The 18657-nt window shown below is 38.4% G+C and overlaps 1 protein-coding gene across 3 annotated transcripts in view; it reads left to right on the forward strand.

Moving 5' to 3' along the window:
• Positions 1-18657, forward strand: part of LOC110307932 (general transcription factor IIH subunit 2) — a 45101-nt gene that overhangs the window by 10942 nt on the left and 15502 nt on the right. For 2 of the 3 annotated variants that reach the window (XM_029468288.2, XM_021180218.3), the window contains exons 9-16: positions 22-112; positions 231-318; positions 758-865; positions 2150-2213; positions 4163-4269; positions 4802-4904; positions 10729-10768; positions 11641-11752. In XM_029468288.2, the coding sequence (XP_029324148.1) occupies positions 22-112; positions 231-318; positions 758-865; positions 2150-2213; positions 4163-4269; positions 4802-4904; positions 10729-10768; positions 11641-11752 (713 nt within the window). Of the gene's footprint in view, positions 1-21; positions 113-230; positions 319-757; positions 866-2149; positions 2214-4162; positions 4270-4801; positions 4905-10728; positions 10769-11640; positions 11973-18657 lie in introns of those variants that run through there. The other variant, XM_021180220.3, reaches the window with a different exon arrangement.

Raw genomic sequence — 18657 nt, forward strand, 5'->3', positions numbered from 1 at the left:
GATGTATCTTTACCTTTGCAGACACATGCCTGGACATACAAGTAGAGAAGTGCTAATCATCTTCAGCAGCCTTACCACCTGTGATCCATCTAATATTTACGATCTCATCAAGGTAGGATCAAGACTCAAGCTAGACTCTATAGCACTAGTTTCCAGAACAGTAATTTTCAAGGTTATTCATTAATTTTTTTTCCTCCTGAAATCTTTCATGTTTTTTGGATCTTATGAAGACCCTGAAGACAGCTAAAATTAGAGTGTCTGTTATTGGATTATCTGCGGAGGTTCGAGTTTGTACTGTACTTGCTCGTGAAACTGGTGGTATATATCTGCTATCTTCAATAATTATAATTACTGTGTAAGAAATAATTTATTAAATAATTAGGATGTTTTACACCATCAAACCTAAACCATTCAAGTCTGTAGTTCAAAATATAGCTATATTCTTAAACACATCATTGAGTGTTCTAAGCAACCATTTAAAATGCAAGGAGTTCTCAATAGGTCAGTGTTTTAGAGTTATAACTTTCAAAAAGGTAGCACTCTCACTGTATGTAATACTTTGTAAAGATTGTGTAACTTGGTTTTAATTTTTTTAGTTACTATTATGTCTAGAGACATTGAGAGATTTATATTATTTTTAAGTGATAATTTACTTATAATGGTTATGAAATTATAGATTTTCATCTCTAGAAACTTTGGTAGGTTTTACACAGAAGCACTTGTCTTTAACCTGCTGTGTTTTGCCTTTGCCTGTTAGGCACATACCATGTTATCTTAGATGAAACCCATTACAAGGAGTTGTTAGCACATCATGTGAGCCCCCCTCCTGCCAGCTCAAGCTCCGAGTGCTCACTCATTCGCATGGGTATGTGTGTCGCTCCCGTGTTGCTTTACTGTGTTCCTTTGCTTCAAGTCAGGCATTCTGCTTTCATTTGTGCAAGTTATCATTTTCATATTTAAGAATATTGTTTTCCTACTTGAATTTATTATAATAAAAATACATATTGAAACATGTTTATAAAGAGAAATTAAAGCCACCCATCCTGTTTGTTGATAACAGTTCTGGTCTTGTTAAATTACAAAGATAAAAAGATACTTTATATAATGAAAAATACTTGTGGTAAGAAATTTCTTTTTTTTTTTAAGATTTATTTATCTCTTTATTTTTGTGTATATGAGTACACTGTAGCTGTACAGATAGTTGTAAGGCTTCATGTGGTTGTTGGGAATTGAATTTTTAGGACCTCTGCTCACTCCAGTCAACCTTGCCCGCTCTGGTCAACCCTGCTTGCTCAGTCCCTGCTTGCCCAAAGATTTACTTGTTATTATATATAAGTGCACTGTACCTGTCTTCAGACGCACCAGAAGAGGGTGTCAGATCTCATTACAGGTGGTTGTGAGCCACCATGGGATGGTTGCTGGGATTTGAACTCAGGACCTTCAGAAGAGCAGTCAGTGCTCTTACCCGTTGAGCCATCTTGTCAGCCCAAGAAATTTCTTAAATAAGCCACAAAATCTTTATTGTACAATCAAAGTATGTCATACAAACTGCAAAAACAGAAAGTTATAGCAAAGTTTGCCAAATTACTCTGATTTTTTTTTCAAGGAGTAGAAAATTATTGGTCATAAAAATGATCATTTTAAATAATCTTTTTTTGAGACAAGGTCTCACTATATAGCCCTGGCTGTCCTGGAACTCACTCTGTAGACCAGGCTGGCCTCGGACTCACTGAGATCCGCCTGCCTCTACCTCCTAAGTGCTGCAATTGAAGGTGTGAGTCACTATGCCTAGCACTTAAAGGGATTTTGGTTTTCCTTTATATGTGCTTAAAGAGATACTGTATCATTTAATGCATATTTGGTTGTATTAGGAGCTATATAAAACGGGAACTATTTTTTTTAAATGTGGTTTATTAAATTAAAGATATAACTTTTGGAGTGTGAGGTTGTGTATAGTAAGACCATCCCTCCTTTTCCTCTGAGTTTCATTATACTACGATAGGCACATACCGACCTCAAAGGCAGGAAAGAGCCTTTATACAACTTTGTTGAATTTCTGGTAAGAATATTTTAAGATTCTTATTCAGAAAATTGTGGTTTTTGCCTATAAAAGAAATTAATGCTGTAATTTTTTTTTTAACCTATTAAGGATTCCCTCAGCATACCATTGCTTCTTTGTCTGATCAGGATGCAAAACCATCTTTCAGCATGGCGTAAGTAAAGAGCAATTGTCAGTGATAACTTTTTTTAAAATGTTATGTACATTGGTGATTTGATTGTGTCTGTATGAGGGTGTCAGATTCCCTGGAGCAGGAGTTATAGACACTTGTGAGCTGTCATGTAGACGCTGGGCATTGAACCCAGATCCTCTGTAAGAGCAGCCAGTGTTGTTAACTACTGAGCCATCTCTCCAGCTCCCAGTAATAACATTTAAAATGTATTCCTCTAAATTAGAAGGTCTTAATTTATAATGATTTTTATAAACTAGTACCATCTGCATAGCCATGAAAAGAAATGGCCCTCTTTGTGTATGCATATGCTGTGATCATCAAGATATATTACTAAATAACACGGCAAGGTACATGTGCATAGTGTTACCCATCATCTAAATTAAAGGCGGGGGCAGGCATGCTGGCTCACATCTGCATTTCTAGGATTCTGGAGGTTAAGGCAAGGCGATAGCTTTGAGTTTGAGGTCACTCTGAGCTATAGAATATATTTGTAAAAGCCATAAATAAATGAAATGAAAATAGAGACATGAGTAGATGTATATACTTAGATCTGCATTTAAAATGTAGATATGAGTAAATGTATATGTATAAGATACATATGTATATAATACATATTATGTATACATGTTTACATATTATCCATATAATACATATATAGTCTAATGATTAAAAAAAATGGAATAGAAAGTTCAAACATGAAGTTTTTGCTTGAGTGGGTGCTTGAGTAACGTAGTAAGACTCTTCTCAGAATAAAAGGGAAAGGAGGGCTGTGGGCAGAGCTGAGTGGCAGAGCACTTAACGTAAAGCTGAGGTTCAGTTCTCAGTTGCACAAAAGACATTTTAGAGAGCCCACAATAATGAGACTAGCTATGAGGCTAGGCGAATGATACTTAAAACATTTTTTTGAGTAGATCAGTAAGTACCTAAGTTACTTCATTCTAAAATAAAGCTCTAAATATTTATGGAGGAAAAAAAATTAGCACCCAGAACAACACAGATTACAATCTCTCACAGGATGCAGAAGTGTCTAGGCTGCCAGCTGTGCTGCTGCTGTACATCACCACAGACCAGCACTTGGGCACGAGAAAGGAGGGTCACGGCAAATTTAAGGCTGGCTTGAGTTATATAGAAACACTGGGAAGAGAGAGGAGGAAGAAGGAAGATGGGGGTAATGAGAAAATATGAGAGAGTGAGAATAACAGAAAAATTACAGAATGGAAACAGCCAGAAAACGCTTGCTAGAATTAATAGACGACAGTATTAAAATAGCCAATGTAATACACTCTCTAGTCTCTAAGTGAAGGAGAAGTTGAAACTGTATAAAAAGAACTCAAATGAAGCTTCTAGAAATGAAGAATATAATGTCTGAGATGAAAAGTGCACTGGAGGGCTGAAGGGATAGTTCAGTGGTTAAGTCATACGGTGTATGTCCTCCACAGAACCAGAGTCTGTTTCTTAGCGCCTACCCTGGGCAGCTCACAACTGCCTATGAGACACCTCTGCTCTCTGAGGACACCTGTACTCATGTACACATACCCAGTCATACACACACACACACATACACAGAATTAAAACTAAACTAAATCTTAGAAAAGAAAAGAAAAAACAGACTGGATGGAACTAACAGATTAGTCATCAAGAGAGAAAAAATAACTCAAAGACTCTAAGAGAAACTTTAAAACTGAAGACAGAAAAAAGAACAGCATTAGTGAGCGAAAAGACATACATGTTTTCCAATAAAATTTTATCTATTTTATCTTTTGAAACAGGGTACTACTGTGTAGTCCTGGCTGGCCTTGAACTCACTATTAGACCAGGCTGGGCTTCAACTCACAGACATCCACCTGCCTCTGCCTCCTGACTGCTGGGTTTGAATAACATACTTTCTTTAGCTCTTTTCATCTTTTAAAAATAACTTTTTCCACCCATAGGCATTTGGATAATAATAGCACTGAGCCAGGGCTTACATTGGGAGGCTACTTCTGCCCACAGTGTCGAGCAAAGTACTGTGAGCTTCCTGTTGAATGTAAAATATGTGGTAAGAACCCTATTATTCCTTACTAAGTAAATTAGCATTAACTAAATTCGTAATTATGTAGCTGCCGAATTAAACATAAATGTTGAATCTTGTTTATTATATATTTAACTTGTATAAAGAAAAATAGATCGCTTTTTTCATTCAAGCCCTAGTAATTAATTTCTAAAAATAAGCATAGCACCACAGAACTTTCCTGATTCTCTTTTTGGTAAATGTTTTCTTTAAAAACACTATGATAATTTTAATAGGCACTTTTTGGGTCATGTATTTAGTGACAGATTGAATTCTATCCTGAAATATCTTTTCATGGCTACAGCTAAAAAGTACTCAGGGTCCTAAAAATCCTTGAGTGCTGGCTATGTAGTATAGTGGCAGCTTTTCTAGTGTGTGTGAGGCCCTAGATTGGATCCCCATTACTAGAAAAAGAGAAATGAAAACACTTGAAAGCATTTTTTCTAAGTATATCTCTTGACTTTTTAGCCTTTGTCTTTATGAGGCCAGGCTTGTTAATGTCTCTGTCTTTCTGCATTAGGTCTTACTTTGGTGTCTGCACCTCATCTGGCAAGATCTTACCATCATTTATTTCCTTTGGATGCTTTTCAAGAAATTCCCCTAGAAGAATATAAAGGAGAAAGGTATATGAATTTTGATTAATTTATATGTCACAATGGTAAGCTAGTGATTGAAACAACTCCTTAAAGTCATATTAATTTGTAAGATTTCTAATATAGAAAATGAGATATATAACAGTCTTTATGTCTAGCAATCTGTTTATTTCCTTAAACTCATATTTATAATTAAGAGTAATATATAATAAAGAATAATAGTAATAAAGAGTAAGTTAAGAGTAATATTATATTGGTTTGGTAGGGAGCAGAAGCTGGGGTGGGGGCTAGAAAGGTGGCTCAATGGTTAGGAGTGTGCACTGCTCTTAGAACCCAGGTTGGCTTCCTAGCACCTATGCAGCTGCCTGCACTTCCAGCCCTAGGAGATTCTATGCCTATATTTTCTGAGTCCTTTAATAAAATGGCCCTGCCAATGGCCAGTTTTCAGCAGTCAGTAATTTAACAACCACCCCCAAAATTTATGAATACCTAACTCTGGCCTTCTTGAATATTACTGGAGAGAAGAGGCTAGCTGAACATAATCAAGAACCTGTGGTTATTTTCTTACTGACATTTCCAGTAGTAAAAGCTGAAATGGAAGTGGTCTTGGTTGGTTATAGATTTTTTTTTTTTAGGAAATGACTTTTTATTTAAAAAAGCATCAGCATTTGAGAACTTTTGATCACAAAATAATTATATTTTTCATATATAATAATGCATCACTTTTCACACTTAATAATATAATAATTCATCACTTTTCATACTTAAAGATAGTGTAGAAGAAATTTAATATACAGATGAAGAGATGGCTCAGTGGGTAAGGATACTTACTATGCAAGAGTGAAGACTTGAGTTTGGATACCCAACGCCCACATAAAGAATGCTGGATGTGGCCTCATATTTTTGTAATTTCAGTGTTGTAAGGCAGACACAGGAGAATTCCAGGGATTCAGTAGGTCAGCTAGCCTAGCCATTCAGTGAGCTCCAGGTTCAGTGAAAGACCTTGGTTCTTAAAACAAGGTAGAGGATTGAGGAAGGCACCCTGTACCAACCTCTGGCTTATACATGTATGCGACACTTACACTACATATGCAAAAGAAGTAATTTCAAATAAGTATGTCTAGATCAGCCTTGCTTCTCAAATTACATCATCTTTCTTGGATTATATTCTATGACTTACATAACCAATTGCCTTCTATTAACTATTTAAGATTATCTCTTTGCTGTTAACAAGTAATGCCCATGTCTGTATCTCCAAATAGTTGTACAAGAATATGCAGGACAAATTCTCAGGTAGACTTGTTGAGTCGGAAGTTATATGAGTTTTGGTAGATGTTGTAAGTTTGTCCTTTAAAGAGGCTTTATATATTATTTGCCCAAACTTTACTGATACTAGATGGTATGAACTTTTTTTGATAATTGGTTCAAACTGGCAAATCAAAACTAAAGTTGCATTGTTTCAGGTTTCATGTAAGTGTGAACTTAATGAAAAGCCTAGTAGATGGATTTGAAGATAGAGTTGAAGAAAGATGGTAGGATTAAAAGGTGTTAATGAGGTGTAAATAGGAGAGTTAAAGGTGAAGCATGAGTTCATATAGAAGGCCCACTGTTAGAATAATGTGAAAAGAAAGATACATTGTAGGCTAGGAAATCATTGAGTAGTTCAAGGAAGTATTTTCCTTTTAAAAAACAATTTTCTACACAATTGTGAAAGTTCAAAATATGCAGCAAAACACACTATTAGCCACACCAGGTGCTAATGAGAACATTCACCCTCAAATCTTTTAGGGAAAAGTATAACTGACTTAAATTATATCCCCAGGTAGGCAAGTTCTTTGTGTTTATAAAAACATAAAGATGTTTTGAGACTTGTGAGGTCTCAAAAAGACTCTTCTGGCGGAGGCCTGGCCTAGTACATAAAGGCACCTGCCACCAAGCCCGATGAACTGAGTTGAATCCCAAGGACCCCCATGATAGAAGGAGGGAATTGACTCCACAAGATGTCCTGGGTTCTAAATGTACACCACAGCACACAAATGCTCACACGCATACACGCACAGATAGATAAATGAAATGTTATAAAAATTGCTTAGCAACTTCCCCTAAAGAGATGCTTTAGGGGAAGTTGTAGAGGAAGTAGGACTGAGGAGGAGAAGGACAAGGGATCTGAGGATCTGCCTCTAACTGCGAACAAGCCGAAGGGACAAAGCTTAGGACAAGGGCGAGTGGAGATGATGGTGACGTCTGTTTCAGGGAGAGTAGTCAGTCTTGTTTTGGAAAGTTAGAATTCTCTAAGAAAGATGTCTTGAGGGGATGAAAAGAATGCATTTCCTGAGAGTTAAATGTATTTAGAGGCTGTTTAGGCTATTCACGGAAAGATTAGAGCTAAATTGTGCCAGTTATGTAGGAAAGTAAGCTTGGAATTAATTATCACCAAAGGAAAATTAGGGACTGAGGAGATGGGCCCAGTTGTTCAGGTGTTGGATATTGCTGTGTGTGTGGACAGTAGGTCTGCAGTTTAGATCCCCAGCATTCAGGTAAAAGGCTGGGCCTATCAGTGTGTACACCGGGGGTGGGCACACTGGGGGTGGGCACACTGGGGCTTGTTGGCCAACTAGACTAGCTAGTCAATGAGCTCCAGGTTCAGTAAGAAACATTATCTTAAAGATAACCTTGAATTGGGTAAAACAAAACAAAAATAAAATGGAGTGATCAAAAAAAGACACCAGGTTAATGACCGTGGCCTCCACATGTACCTGCACATGCACCATCACACATTCATACCACACACATGAACATACTTGTCAGAGCTGTGGAATAGAATTTATATGTGGAATAGACTAACTAGTGAGTGTTGTTTTGTCCAAGTTGATGATTTAATTATATAGAAATACCACATGTGGTGGCACGTGGCAGGCTGCTGTCTGTGAGTTCAAGTCCACCCTGGGCTATCAAGCAAGTTCAAGGATAGCCAAGGCTACACAGAGAATCTCTGTCTCAAAAAACAAGAAAAAACAAAAAAACAAAAGAAAAAAAAGGAAATATATACATATACACGTTTTTGGATCAAGAGGGTTAAAAGACAATTTCTTGCATAGTTGAAGGTTCATGGCTAGTACTTATAAATAAAACTGCACACTTACAAGAGTGTCAGCTACATTTTAAAAGATGATTTTGTTATTTTCACCTATGTGTATGTGTTGACATGAATGTGAGTATAGATGCTGGTAGAGGTTAGAGGCTTTGGACCTGGAGGTTGTGACCCATGTGATGGGAATAACAGCATGTGCTTTTAACTGCTGAGCTATCTTTTTAAAAAAAATGTTAAAGATACTTCAGAGGAGGTAGAAATGAGGTGAAGAGAATAAAAAGATTGCTGGGGAATTTTTGTTTTTTTGTTTGTGTGTTTTTCTGAGACAGGGTTTTTCTGTGTAGCCCCGGCTGTCCTAGATCAGACTGGCCTTAAGCTCAGAGATCTGCCTGCCTCTGCCAGGAATAGAGGTATGTGCTACCACCACCCAGCTAAGATTGCTGTTTTGTAATACATTCTAAGGACCCATAGACAGGGATGATGTTATTGCTTTTAGGACTTTATACATGCTAAGCTTGTATTGTACTACTAAGGTATATACGAGCCCGTCCTGAAAAAACAAAGCCACAGGCATCCCTTATATGAACAAATTCCTTGGTGTACTCATCTAGGGTACATACCGTATTTGGGATAACTAAAAGATAGTTTTCTTTCTTTTTTTTCCGAGACAGGGTTTCTCTGTGTAGCCCTGGAACTCACTTTGTAGACCAGGCTGGCCTTGAACTCAGATTCCGCCTGCCTCTGCCTCCCGAGTGCTGGGATTAAAGGTTGGGGCTGGGTGAGATGGTTCAGTGGGTAAGAGCACCGACTGCTCTTCCTAAGGTACTGAGTTCAAATCCCAGCAACCACATGGTGGCTCACAACCACCCATAATGAGATCTGATACCCTCTTCTGGTGTGTTTGAAGACAGCTACAGTGAACTTATACTAATAAATCTTTGGCCAGAGCAAGTGGGGTTGGACAGAGCAAGCAGAGGTCCTAAGTTCAATTCTCAACAATCATATGAAGGCTCACAACCATCTGTACAACTAAAGTGTGTACTCATATACATAAAATAAATAAATCTTTAAAAAAAAAAAAAAAGGTCTGTGCCACCACCGCCCGGCTCAGATAGTTTTCTGTAGGCATCAAATTCTCATAGTGTTCTAGTTCAGAAAGCATGTGTATAATGAAAATAAGAACTAAATTTTGGGCTATGTGATGACCTGGGACATATTGTATAATTTTTCTTGTTCTTAGGAATTATAAACAGGGTTATTGTGTGTACTGCAAAGGACAACAGACTAGGCAATAATAATAATACTGTAATCAGATAGGGAACTAATATCCAATATATATAAAGAACTCAAGAAGGTGGACTCCAGAAAATCAAATAACCCCATTAAAAAATGGGGCACAGAGCTAAACAAAGAATTCTCAACTGATGAATATCAAATGGCTGAGAAGCACCTGAAAAAATGTTCAACATCCTTAATCATCAGGGAAATGCAAATCAAAACAACTCTGAGATTCCATCTCACACCAGTCAGAATGGCTAAGATCAAAAATTCAGGTGACAGCAGATGCTGGCCAGGATGTGGAGAAAGAGGAACACTCTTTCCATTGTTGGTGGGATTGCAAGCTTGTTCAACCACTCTGGAAATCAGTCTGGCGGTTCCTCAGAAAATTGGACATAGTACAACTGGAGGATCCAGCATGCTCCACTATGTTCATAGCAGCCTTATTTATAATAGCCAGAAGCTGGAAAGAACCCAGATGTTCCTCAACAGAGGAATGGATACAGAAAATGTGGTACATTTACACAATGGAGTACTACTCAGTTATTAAAAACAATGAATTTATGAAATTCCTAGGCAAATGGATGTATCTGGAGGGTTTCATCCTGAGTGAGGTAGCCTAATCACAAAAGAACTCACATGATATGTACTCACTGATAAGTGGATATTAGCCCAGAAACTTAGAATACCCAAGATACAATTTGCAAAACACATGAAACTCAAGAAGAACAAAGACCAAAGAGTGGACACTTTGCCCCTTCTTAGAATTGGGAACAAAACACCCATGGAAGGAGTTACAGAGACAAAGTTTGGAGCTGAGGCGAAAGGATGGACCATCCAGAGACTGCTGCACCCAGGGATCCATCTCATAATCAGCCACCAAATGCAGACACTATTGCATACACCAGCAAGATTTTGCTGAAAGGACCGTGATATAGCTGTCTTTTGTGGGGCTATGCCAGTGCCTGGCAAACACAGTAGTGGATGCTCACAGTCAGCTATTGGATGGAACACAGGGCCTCCAATGGTGGAGCTAGAGAAAGTACCCAAGGAGCTGAAGGGATCTGCAGCCCTATAGGTGGAACAACAATATGAACTAAGTAGTACCCTCAGAGCTTGTGTCTAGCTGCATATGTAGTAGAAGAAGGTCTTGTTGGCCATCATTGGGAAGAGAGGCCCCTTGGTCTTGCAAACTATATGCCCCAGTACAGGGGAACACCAGGGCCAAGAAGTGGGAGTGGGTGAGTAGGGGAGCAGGGGGCGGAGAGGGTATAGGGGACTTTCAGGATAGCATTTGAAATGTAAATGAAGAAAATACCTAATAAAAAATTGGAAAAAGAAAAAAATATAACTCATATTGAAAGATCAAAAAAAAAAAAAACCCAAAAATCCAAAACTAAGACTCTCCCTAAAAGTCACATATAATTATTAAATTATTTTAATGAGTGAAAACTAGAAAAATGATTCTCAAACTTTTTTTTTCAGGTTTTGTTATGGATGTCAGGGGGAATTGAAAGACCAACATGTAAGTTTATTGGCTTTTCAACATTAATACACAAGAAATACTGAAACAGTGACACCATAAGAAGTTTGTTCCCTATAAAGACAATAAGGTAGAGGTAAAATGGGAACAAAATAATTTAAATAGTTTTGTCATTCTCATTCTTATTCTACTACTGAGAGATTTTAAATACTTTTTGGTTTTTCAAGCAACATTGCATTTAGTTTAGAAGTATTAAAAATATAGTATTAGTTGGGTGTGGTGGCGCATGCCTTTAATCCCAGCACTCCGGAGACAGAGGGAGGCGGATTTCTGAGTTCGAGGCCAGCCTGGTCTACAAAGTGAGTTCCAGGATAGCTAGGGCTACACAGAGAAACCCTATCTCAAAAAGAAAGAAAAAACCAAAAAACAAAAAATTTCATGTTTGCATGGTAAAGTGCTTCATCCTTTGAGCTCTTCATTCATCCACCCACCCACCCGTCAGTCTGTCTGTCCGTACCTAAATACACAAGCGAAGGCTGCTCTGTGCATTGCTATGTATTTTCAGGTTTGACCATTGATATTGGGTAACCTGTTGGGAAGGCTATTTCTCCCACTGCCTCCACTTTCCAAGTGCTAGAATTATAAGTGCGTGTTTACCCTCCCAGCTCTGTTTGCCATATACTGCAATTGAAAGGCCTTTCTCTAAGAGCTCCAAAGGGCTGGCTGAAGAGGGAAAAAATGTGTGAGGTTTGAGGAAATTGTGTTAGATTTAACACATTGGGGTTAATAAGGTGTGTAGGAGGGTAGGGAAACATTGAAGAATATAGGGAACAAGGCAACTGAATTGTCTTTTGGCTATGCAGTTCTTAACTTTTGGAAACTAATTTTATCTGCCTTTCTCCTTTCCATTGCAGGTCTATGTTTGCACAGTGTGCCAAAATGTTTTTTGTGTGGACTGCGATGTCTTTGTTCATGACTCTCTCCACTGCTGTCCTGGCTGTATTCATAAGATCCCAACTCCTTCAGGTATTTAATATCAATATGAAGAACACACACATCGAGTGGGTTTAAAAACAAAACAAAAGTTGTAACTGTAAATAAAATGATTTTTGAATAAAGTGATTCTCTAATTAAAACATGAAAGCACTTTGAAAGAAGATCTGATTTAAGAAACTTTTAACTATGAAAATAGAGTATTTTTATTTGGATTCTATCACCGATATGCATTAAAATTTAATTAACTTTGTTTTCTGTTATTTTGAGCCATTTTTATTCTAACTCATTAGTGTGTGTGTGTGTGTGTGTGTATATATGTGTGTGTGTATATATACACACATATACATATAGATATAACTTGTAATGATTAAATTGATGTCATAATTGCAGTTTTTTTCCATTTTAGATTTTTATTTACATGCATGTGTGAGTGTCTACATGAGTTTGTTTACCCTAAGTATAGGAACCCACAGGGGTCAGAGAGGAGGGCATCAGATTTCCTGGAAGTGGAATTAAAAGGCAGTTGTAATCTGCCAGTATGGGTGCTGGGAACTGAACCCAGGACCTGCGCAAGAGCAGCAAATACTCTTAATCACTGAGCCATTTGTCCAGCTCCAAAATATGCTTTTTTTTTTTTTTTTAAAAACTGAAAACTGTATACTATCATACAAAAAACAAGACTTTATTTTGGGAAATCAATTTCTAATTACAGCAAGTTTTACTTTCAGAAATAAATCCACAGAACAGCACATTCTAATCCACCCTTACATTACCTGGTATGTTGTACGAGGGATATTCTTGTTCTCTGTAGGAGTTCCTTCTTTACACTGTCAGGTACCAGGGCTCTGCCTTTCGGAGTGATCCACAGGACCGTGTTCCAGGCCTTTTCCTTTAATTACCTCTGTATGGTGCCCCTTCATCTCATCCTTCCAGCCACACTCAAGTCATTTAGATTTCTATTAGCTTTTGGTTAGTCACTGCTTTCATCTGCACATCTTTGTTCATCTTGCTAACTGACATCATCTTGCGCAAGGGCCATCCCTTCCCAGTGACTAAATGACCCTTTTGCTGGTTACCACATCCTTCCCAAGAAATGCTCTTAAAAAAACAAACAAACATACATTCACACGAATGAATACAACACACACACAGAGTTGAGTGACCAGAGTCCAGTCTACTGGATGTTTTTCTTAGGATTCATATACACTGAGTCTACACTCAGTGGTTCTTTTTTTTTAATTGCTTTTAAATTAAAAACAATTTTTTATTATAAAAGAGCATTGCAAATAAATACCCCCTCCAAAAACAAAACAAAACAAAACAAAACAGACCCAAAGACTGTACAAGTCAGTGAACTTCTTTACAATTTGAATAGCTAGTTAGAAGCTATAGAGCCTCACACTGGATTTATATTTAACTCTTGAATGCATTTTTATGCACATATCCACTACCCAAACTAAAAAAAAAAAAAAATCCCTGTCAGAGTTGAACTAGAGACAGTTAGCTTTCTATCCTTTCACACTTTGAATTCATTTCCTGCTTGCAGTCCTTCTGCATCCTCTAAGACTTAGGCTTTCTTCTTTCCTATATGTTGTCCTGCCTCCACTTACACATTTGTTTATAAGTACACATATATTATTGGCTGTATTCTGCATATGAAGAGCATGCACCTTTTTCTGAGGTCATGTGACCTCACTTAATATTATACATTCTGGATCGATCATTTTTCTGCAAATGTTGCAATCACTTTGCTTTTGCTATTTTTTTTTTTTTTTTTTTTTGGCTGTTTGTGTTGGGGTAGGAGGGGCGGCAGGTTTGCTGTCCTGGAATTCACATAGACTAGGCTGACCTTGAACTTAGAGATTTGCCTGCTTCTGCCTCCTGAGTGCTAGGGTTAAATTGTACACCATCATTGCCTGACGTAATCACATTTTCTTTTAGAGCTAAATAGTAGTACATTTTTATTTGTGTATCACATTGTCATTATCCATTCATATGTTGATGGGCAGGAAAGTTGATTCTAATTCTTTGCTCTAGTGAATAAAGCAATAGTAAACATGGGAAATGTCTCTCTGGTAAGGTCCAGAGTTCTCTGGGTATAGTGAGGAGTAAAATAATGGAATCATACAGTAGGCCTATTTTTATTTTTTTTAAGACAGGGTCTCTCTGGCTCTTTTGGAACCTGTTCAGCTTTATAGACCAGGCTGGCCTTCAACTCGGAGAGATCTACCTACTGAGTGCTCAGATTAAAGGCGTGTACCACCACGTCAGGCTTCTTTTTGTAACTTTTTGAGGACAATCCAAACTCAATCCCACAGTGTCTGTATTAGTTTACACCCTTACCAACAGTGAGTAAGGGTTTCTTTCTGTCTATATCATTTTCAGCATTTGTTAGATTTATTGATGGTAGCCCTCCTGGGGTTAGATGGTATCTCAGCATTTGCCTGATGGCTAGGGATATTGAAAAATATTTAATAAAAAATATTTATGGCTCTGTGGGATATTCACCAGAGGAGACTGCTCAGACGTGGGTTTAAGTTTTTATTACCCTGCTGGGTACACAAATGGGTGCTCAGGATCCCAGTGTAGCACTGAGCCTTTTTCAGGATGATCTTTTAGCACAAAAACCATGTTGGGAATTGACATACTTCAGTTAACAAGACCCAGAAGCAGAACTGGAGAAACGAAATAGTGTACTTTGAGACTTTTCCAGGACTCTATGGAGTGTGGTGGATGAGGCCTTGTTTCAGTTTTGGCAGATGGTGCTGTGTTAAGTGCTGAGTGTATGACCCAAATGGCGCTTCTATCAGGGAGTCAGTTGTGCTGAGGTCTCAGGGCCTACTAAGGTCTGGGCCCTGGTTTCAATGGCCACTTTTTTTTGTTTTTGTTTTTATATTTCAAACTGTCCTTTCAGTTTATTTGCCAGTTTGTTGACTGGCAGTTTTTAAACCCTTAGTATTTTCTGCAATTCTTTGTAAATTCCAGAAATTTGCCCCTTGTATGAAGTGTAGCAGGTAAACATCGCTCCTGTTACAGGCAGCGGCTGTCTCTTTTCCTTGTAAGATGCGTTTCTAGCACAGCCAGGATGGTCTTTATCTCCTACTCCTGCCATGCTTAGAAGAAAGACTTTGAATGTCTCCTCTTGAAAAGTTACCAGAGCCAGTCTGTGGTGACACACACCTTTAATCCTAACACTTGGGAGGCAGAGGCAAGTGGATCTCTGTGAGTTCAAGGACAGCCTGGTCTACAGAGGATAAGTTCCAGGACAGCCAGGGCTATTCAGAGAAATGTCTCAAAAAAGTAAAGCCAAACAAACAAAAAAAAGGAAGAAGAAATAAAAGTCACCAGGATGTATTAGAGACTGTGGTAGCTAGTTTTTTTTTATTTTTTTCTTATTCTCTTTTATATCTCTGACACAAGTTTTTCCTCCCTTCTCTCCTCCCAGCCACACCCCCCGCATTCTCTCCTCGAGTCCCCCACTCAGCCCCCCAATTCACATCTACTCCATTTATATTCAGAACAGGGCAGGACTCCTATGTATATCAACCAAACTTAGCATTTCAAGACTAGGCACCTCCAATTGTCACCTTGTTGAAATACAGAATCACCTCAGGAGAGAGCCTCATTTGGGGAGTTATCTAGATCAGCTTGCCCTGTGGTCAAGTATAGACATAGAATTATCTTGCTAATTGATGCAGGAAGACTCAACTCGTTGGTGGTGGACCCATTCTCTGGCATGGAGTTCTGAATTAGCTTGATGAGCAAGCTAGAGGAGCATGGGTGCATTTATTTCTGTCTGATTTTGACCATGGGTCTGGTGTGACTGGCTGGCTCAAGCTTCCCATCTGGTGACCTCCTTGCTGTTAAGGACTGGAATTTTAGCCAAATCCTTCCCCCTTTGTTTTGCTTTCTGTTGGAACATCTTATCACCTCAACAGAAATGAAATCAGAGCAAAGACCTAAACTCATTGTCAGAGGGGATAGTCCCAGTTTTAGATTTCATTTCCATGCTTGATAAGGTTACGATGAATATTGTCGCAATGTTTCAAAGGGAATTTACTTTTTCATAATCATTGAGAGAAACATTAGTCTTGTTTAAAGATTACAGAAGTAGAAGCTGGGTGTGTTTCTTAGCATAAAAGCACATGTTTAGTGTGTGTAAGGGCCTAGTGTCCATCCCTAGCACAGAGAGAGAGAGAGAGAGAGAATGACAGAGACAGAGAGAGACAGAGACATAGACAGACAGAGACACACACAAAGAGAGACACAGAGACACAGAGAATGGTAATCAAAACTTGGGTCTTTAATTTCCTATTTCCTTCTTGTAACTTCATAATATATTATTTTGGTGTTCTTTCACTAAGTGTGTACTTTCTTGGGGGAATGGGTCATGTATTAGGGGCTCATGTCAAATGTGCACATTTTCCTTGAGTGCTGTAGTTTAAACAGTCTCCTGCATGCTAGACAAGCATTCTATCCTGAATTAGTCCTAAACCCTTCATATTCTTGCCATTTAGTCTGACAATTTTTATCTTTTAATTAAAGCACTTAGTCCATTTACACTTAGTGTATAAATTAAATTAATATGTAGTACAATAACTATACTTAGTACCCTTATATTCAAGTGTACATGTAACCATTGGTTCTTTGGGGAGTCAAACTATACATTGTGGTATTGGTTTAAACCATTGCATCTTCTGAATTATATTTTTAAACTTTCTAAATTTTTCCTAATTAGTTAGAAACTTGTATGTTGTTTTTATTCTTTAGTGGAATTTCTAAACTTGAGTTCCCTAGAAAATAACATAAGGCAAAGCTAAAGTATTGTTACTTCATTTGAGAGGTGCCACCTGGGGATCGGTGTTGAGGAAGAACAGGGAAAATGCAAGGGGAAATACTGTGTGGTCCAGTGTGTTAGCATGGCGGCCTCAAGCTGTGAGTAGATGCAGGCACCTCCTGGCAAATGTGCCTTCTTGGAATGTGCAGTTATAAAGAGGGCCACAAGGAAACACCTCTGAGCAGCCTAGAGAAGGGAGAGAAAAATTGTCTGTCTGTCTGTCTGTCGTGTGTGGAGGTGGAGGTGGTGCATGCTTGCCTTCCCTTGCATGTTGGAGGTCAGAAGACAACTTAGAGCTAACAGTTTCAGCCTCCACCACGTAGGTCCAGGCATGGACTCAGGGTGTCAGGTTTGGCAGCAAACTGCTTTACCTGCTGAGCCATATTGCTGGTGTGAGCCACCACACCTAGTTTTATGTGATGCTGGGAATGAATCCCGAGGGTGGTGTATACTTGTGAGTCATGCACTCTCCCATCTGAACTACATGCCTGGTTCTCATTTTAATAGTGTGGCATTGTATACAGCTCTGAAAGGTACAGTGACAACTCAGGACAGGTAGGCTTGGTGACTTCAGGTTGGACTCTTGTCAGCCAAGGAAGCTGAGCCAGGACAGCGGTGCTGGAGTAGAGAAGGTAAGCCTCAGCTCTGAGAAGACAGGGCTCAAGGGGATCTGAGAAGGCAGCATCAGGAGCTTCCCTTCTGATCATCATACAGTATGACAACCAAAGTTAATATGTCCCTTCCTCCCCCACAGACAGTAAAAGGATCAAAAGAACCTTCATTCATTTGACTCCTTCCTCAAATATAATTATTATGTATCTCATTCTTTTTCTGTTACACAACACATTAATATGCTTTAATCAGTTACTGTTTGTTAAGATGTAATGTATTTACCACTTTCTTGGCTCTTCATTCCTTTAAGGTCCATTTAAGATTTCTTTTTTTATTTTAATCATAGTAACATTCAAAATGTAGTATATGCTATATATTTAAGTGAGTAAAAATATAATCAAAAGAAATACTGGGAACTAGTACAAATCATTAAGTCTAAATAAAAGATCAACAGAATTTATAAATCTTGAAGTAGATTGATCAATAAAAAAAGACCAAATTACTAACATCCAAAAAAGGATGATGGCTGATGAAAGGGCTTAGAGGCAAATGCCACTAGGCCCAGTGACCTGAGTTCAGTTTCTGGGGCTCACAAGGTAGGAGGGAAGTGATTGCTGCAAGTTACCCTCTGGCATCCACACATGTGCTGTAGGGAAAGAAATAAAAGATGATCTAGGTAAGATGGTGAACTCCTGCAATTACAGGATTTGGAAAGCTGAGACAAGACAGTTGCCTCCAGTTCAGGGTCATCTTGAGTTAAGGTAAGATCTTGTGTCAAAAAAACAAAACAAAACGAGAAATGAAAGATACAATTCTAAAATGTCAAAATTTACATATTCGTTCCCCAAAGAAATATTTTGTCCTACGACAGTGTAGTGACACATGTCTTTAATCCTAACACTTGGGAGCAAAGGCAGGCCTGGTCTACATAGTTCCAGCACAGCCAGAGTCTATCTAGAGAGACTGTCTCAAAAATAGAAAACAGACCAAAAAGCATCTCTTCTTTTTACTAGTTCTCAGGTTCTGTTGTAATCCTTTTTAGTTGTGTAAGTTGTTTGACCTCAGCATCCCTTTCCCTTTAAAGAGACACAGTATGGGCTGGGTACGGTGGCATACTCCTTTAATCCCAACATTGGAGAGGCAGAGACAGTGACAGTTCCATATTTTAGTTTGAGGCTAGCCTGTCTATATAGCAAGTCTCAAGACAACTAGAGCTACTATATCCGAGATCTGTTTCAAGAGAGGAAACATGAAGGGGAGAGTCAGTTTTCCTTAAGCGTATGGAGTATGTCCACTGTTAGGCTGACCACATTCCATTGGGTGTTACCAGGAGTATATGGTAGTACAAATTAGACTTGAATTATTTTTAAAAAAGACACAAAGTTGAGGGTTAAGGATGGATCTGGGAGGAGTATGTGGTGAATATGCCCATATTGCATTGTATGAAAATTTCAAAGAATTAATTTTTTTTCAGAGACAGCACATT

This window comes from Mus caroli, unplaced genomic scaffold (genome assembly GCF_978045245.1).
Source record: "Mus caroli unplaced genomic scaffold, Mus_caroli_1 scaffold_15, whole genome shotgun sequence".
NCBI classification, from domain to species: Eukaryota; Metazoa; Chordata; class Mammalia; order Rodentia; family Muridae; genus Mus; species Mus caroli.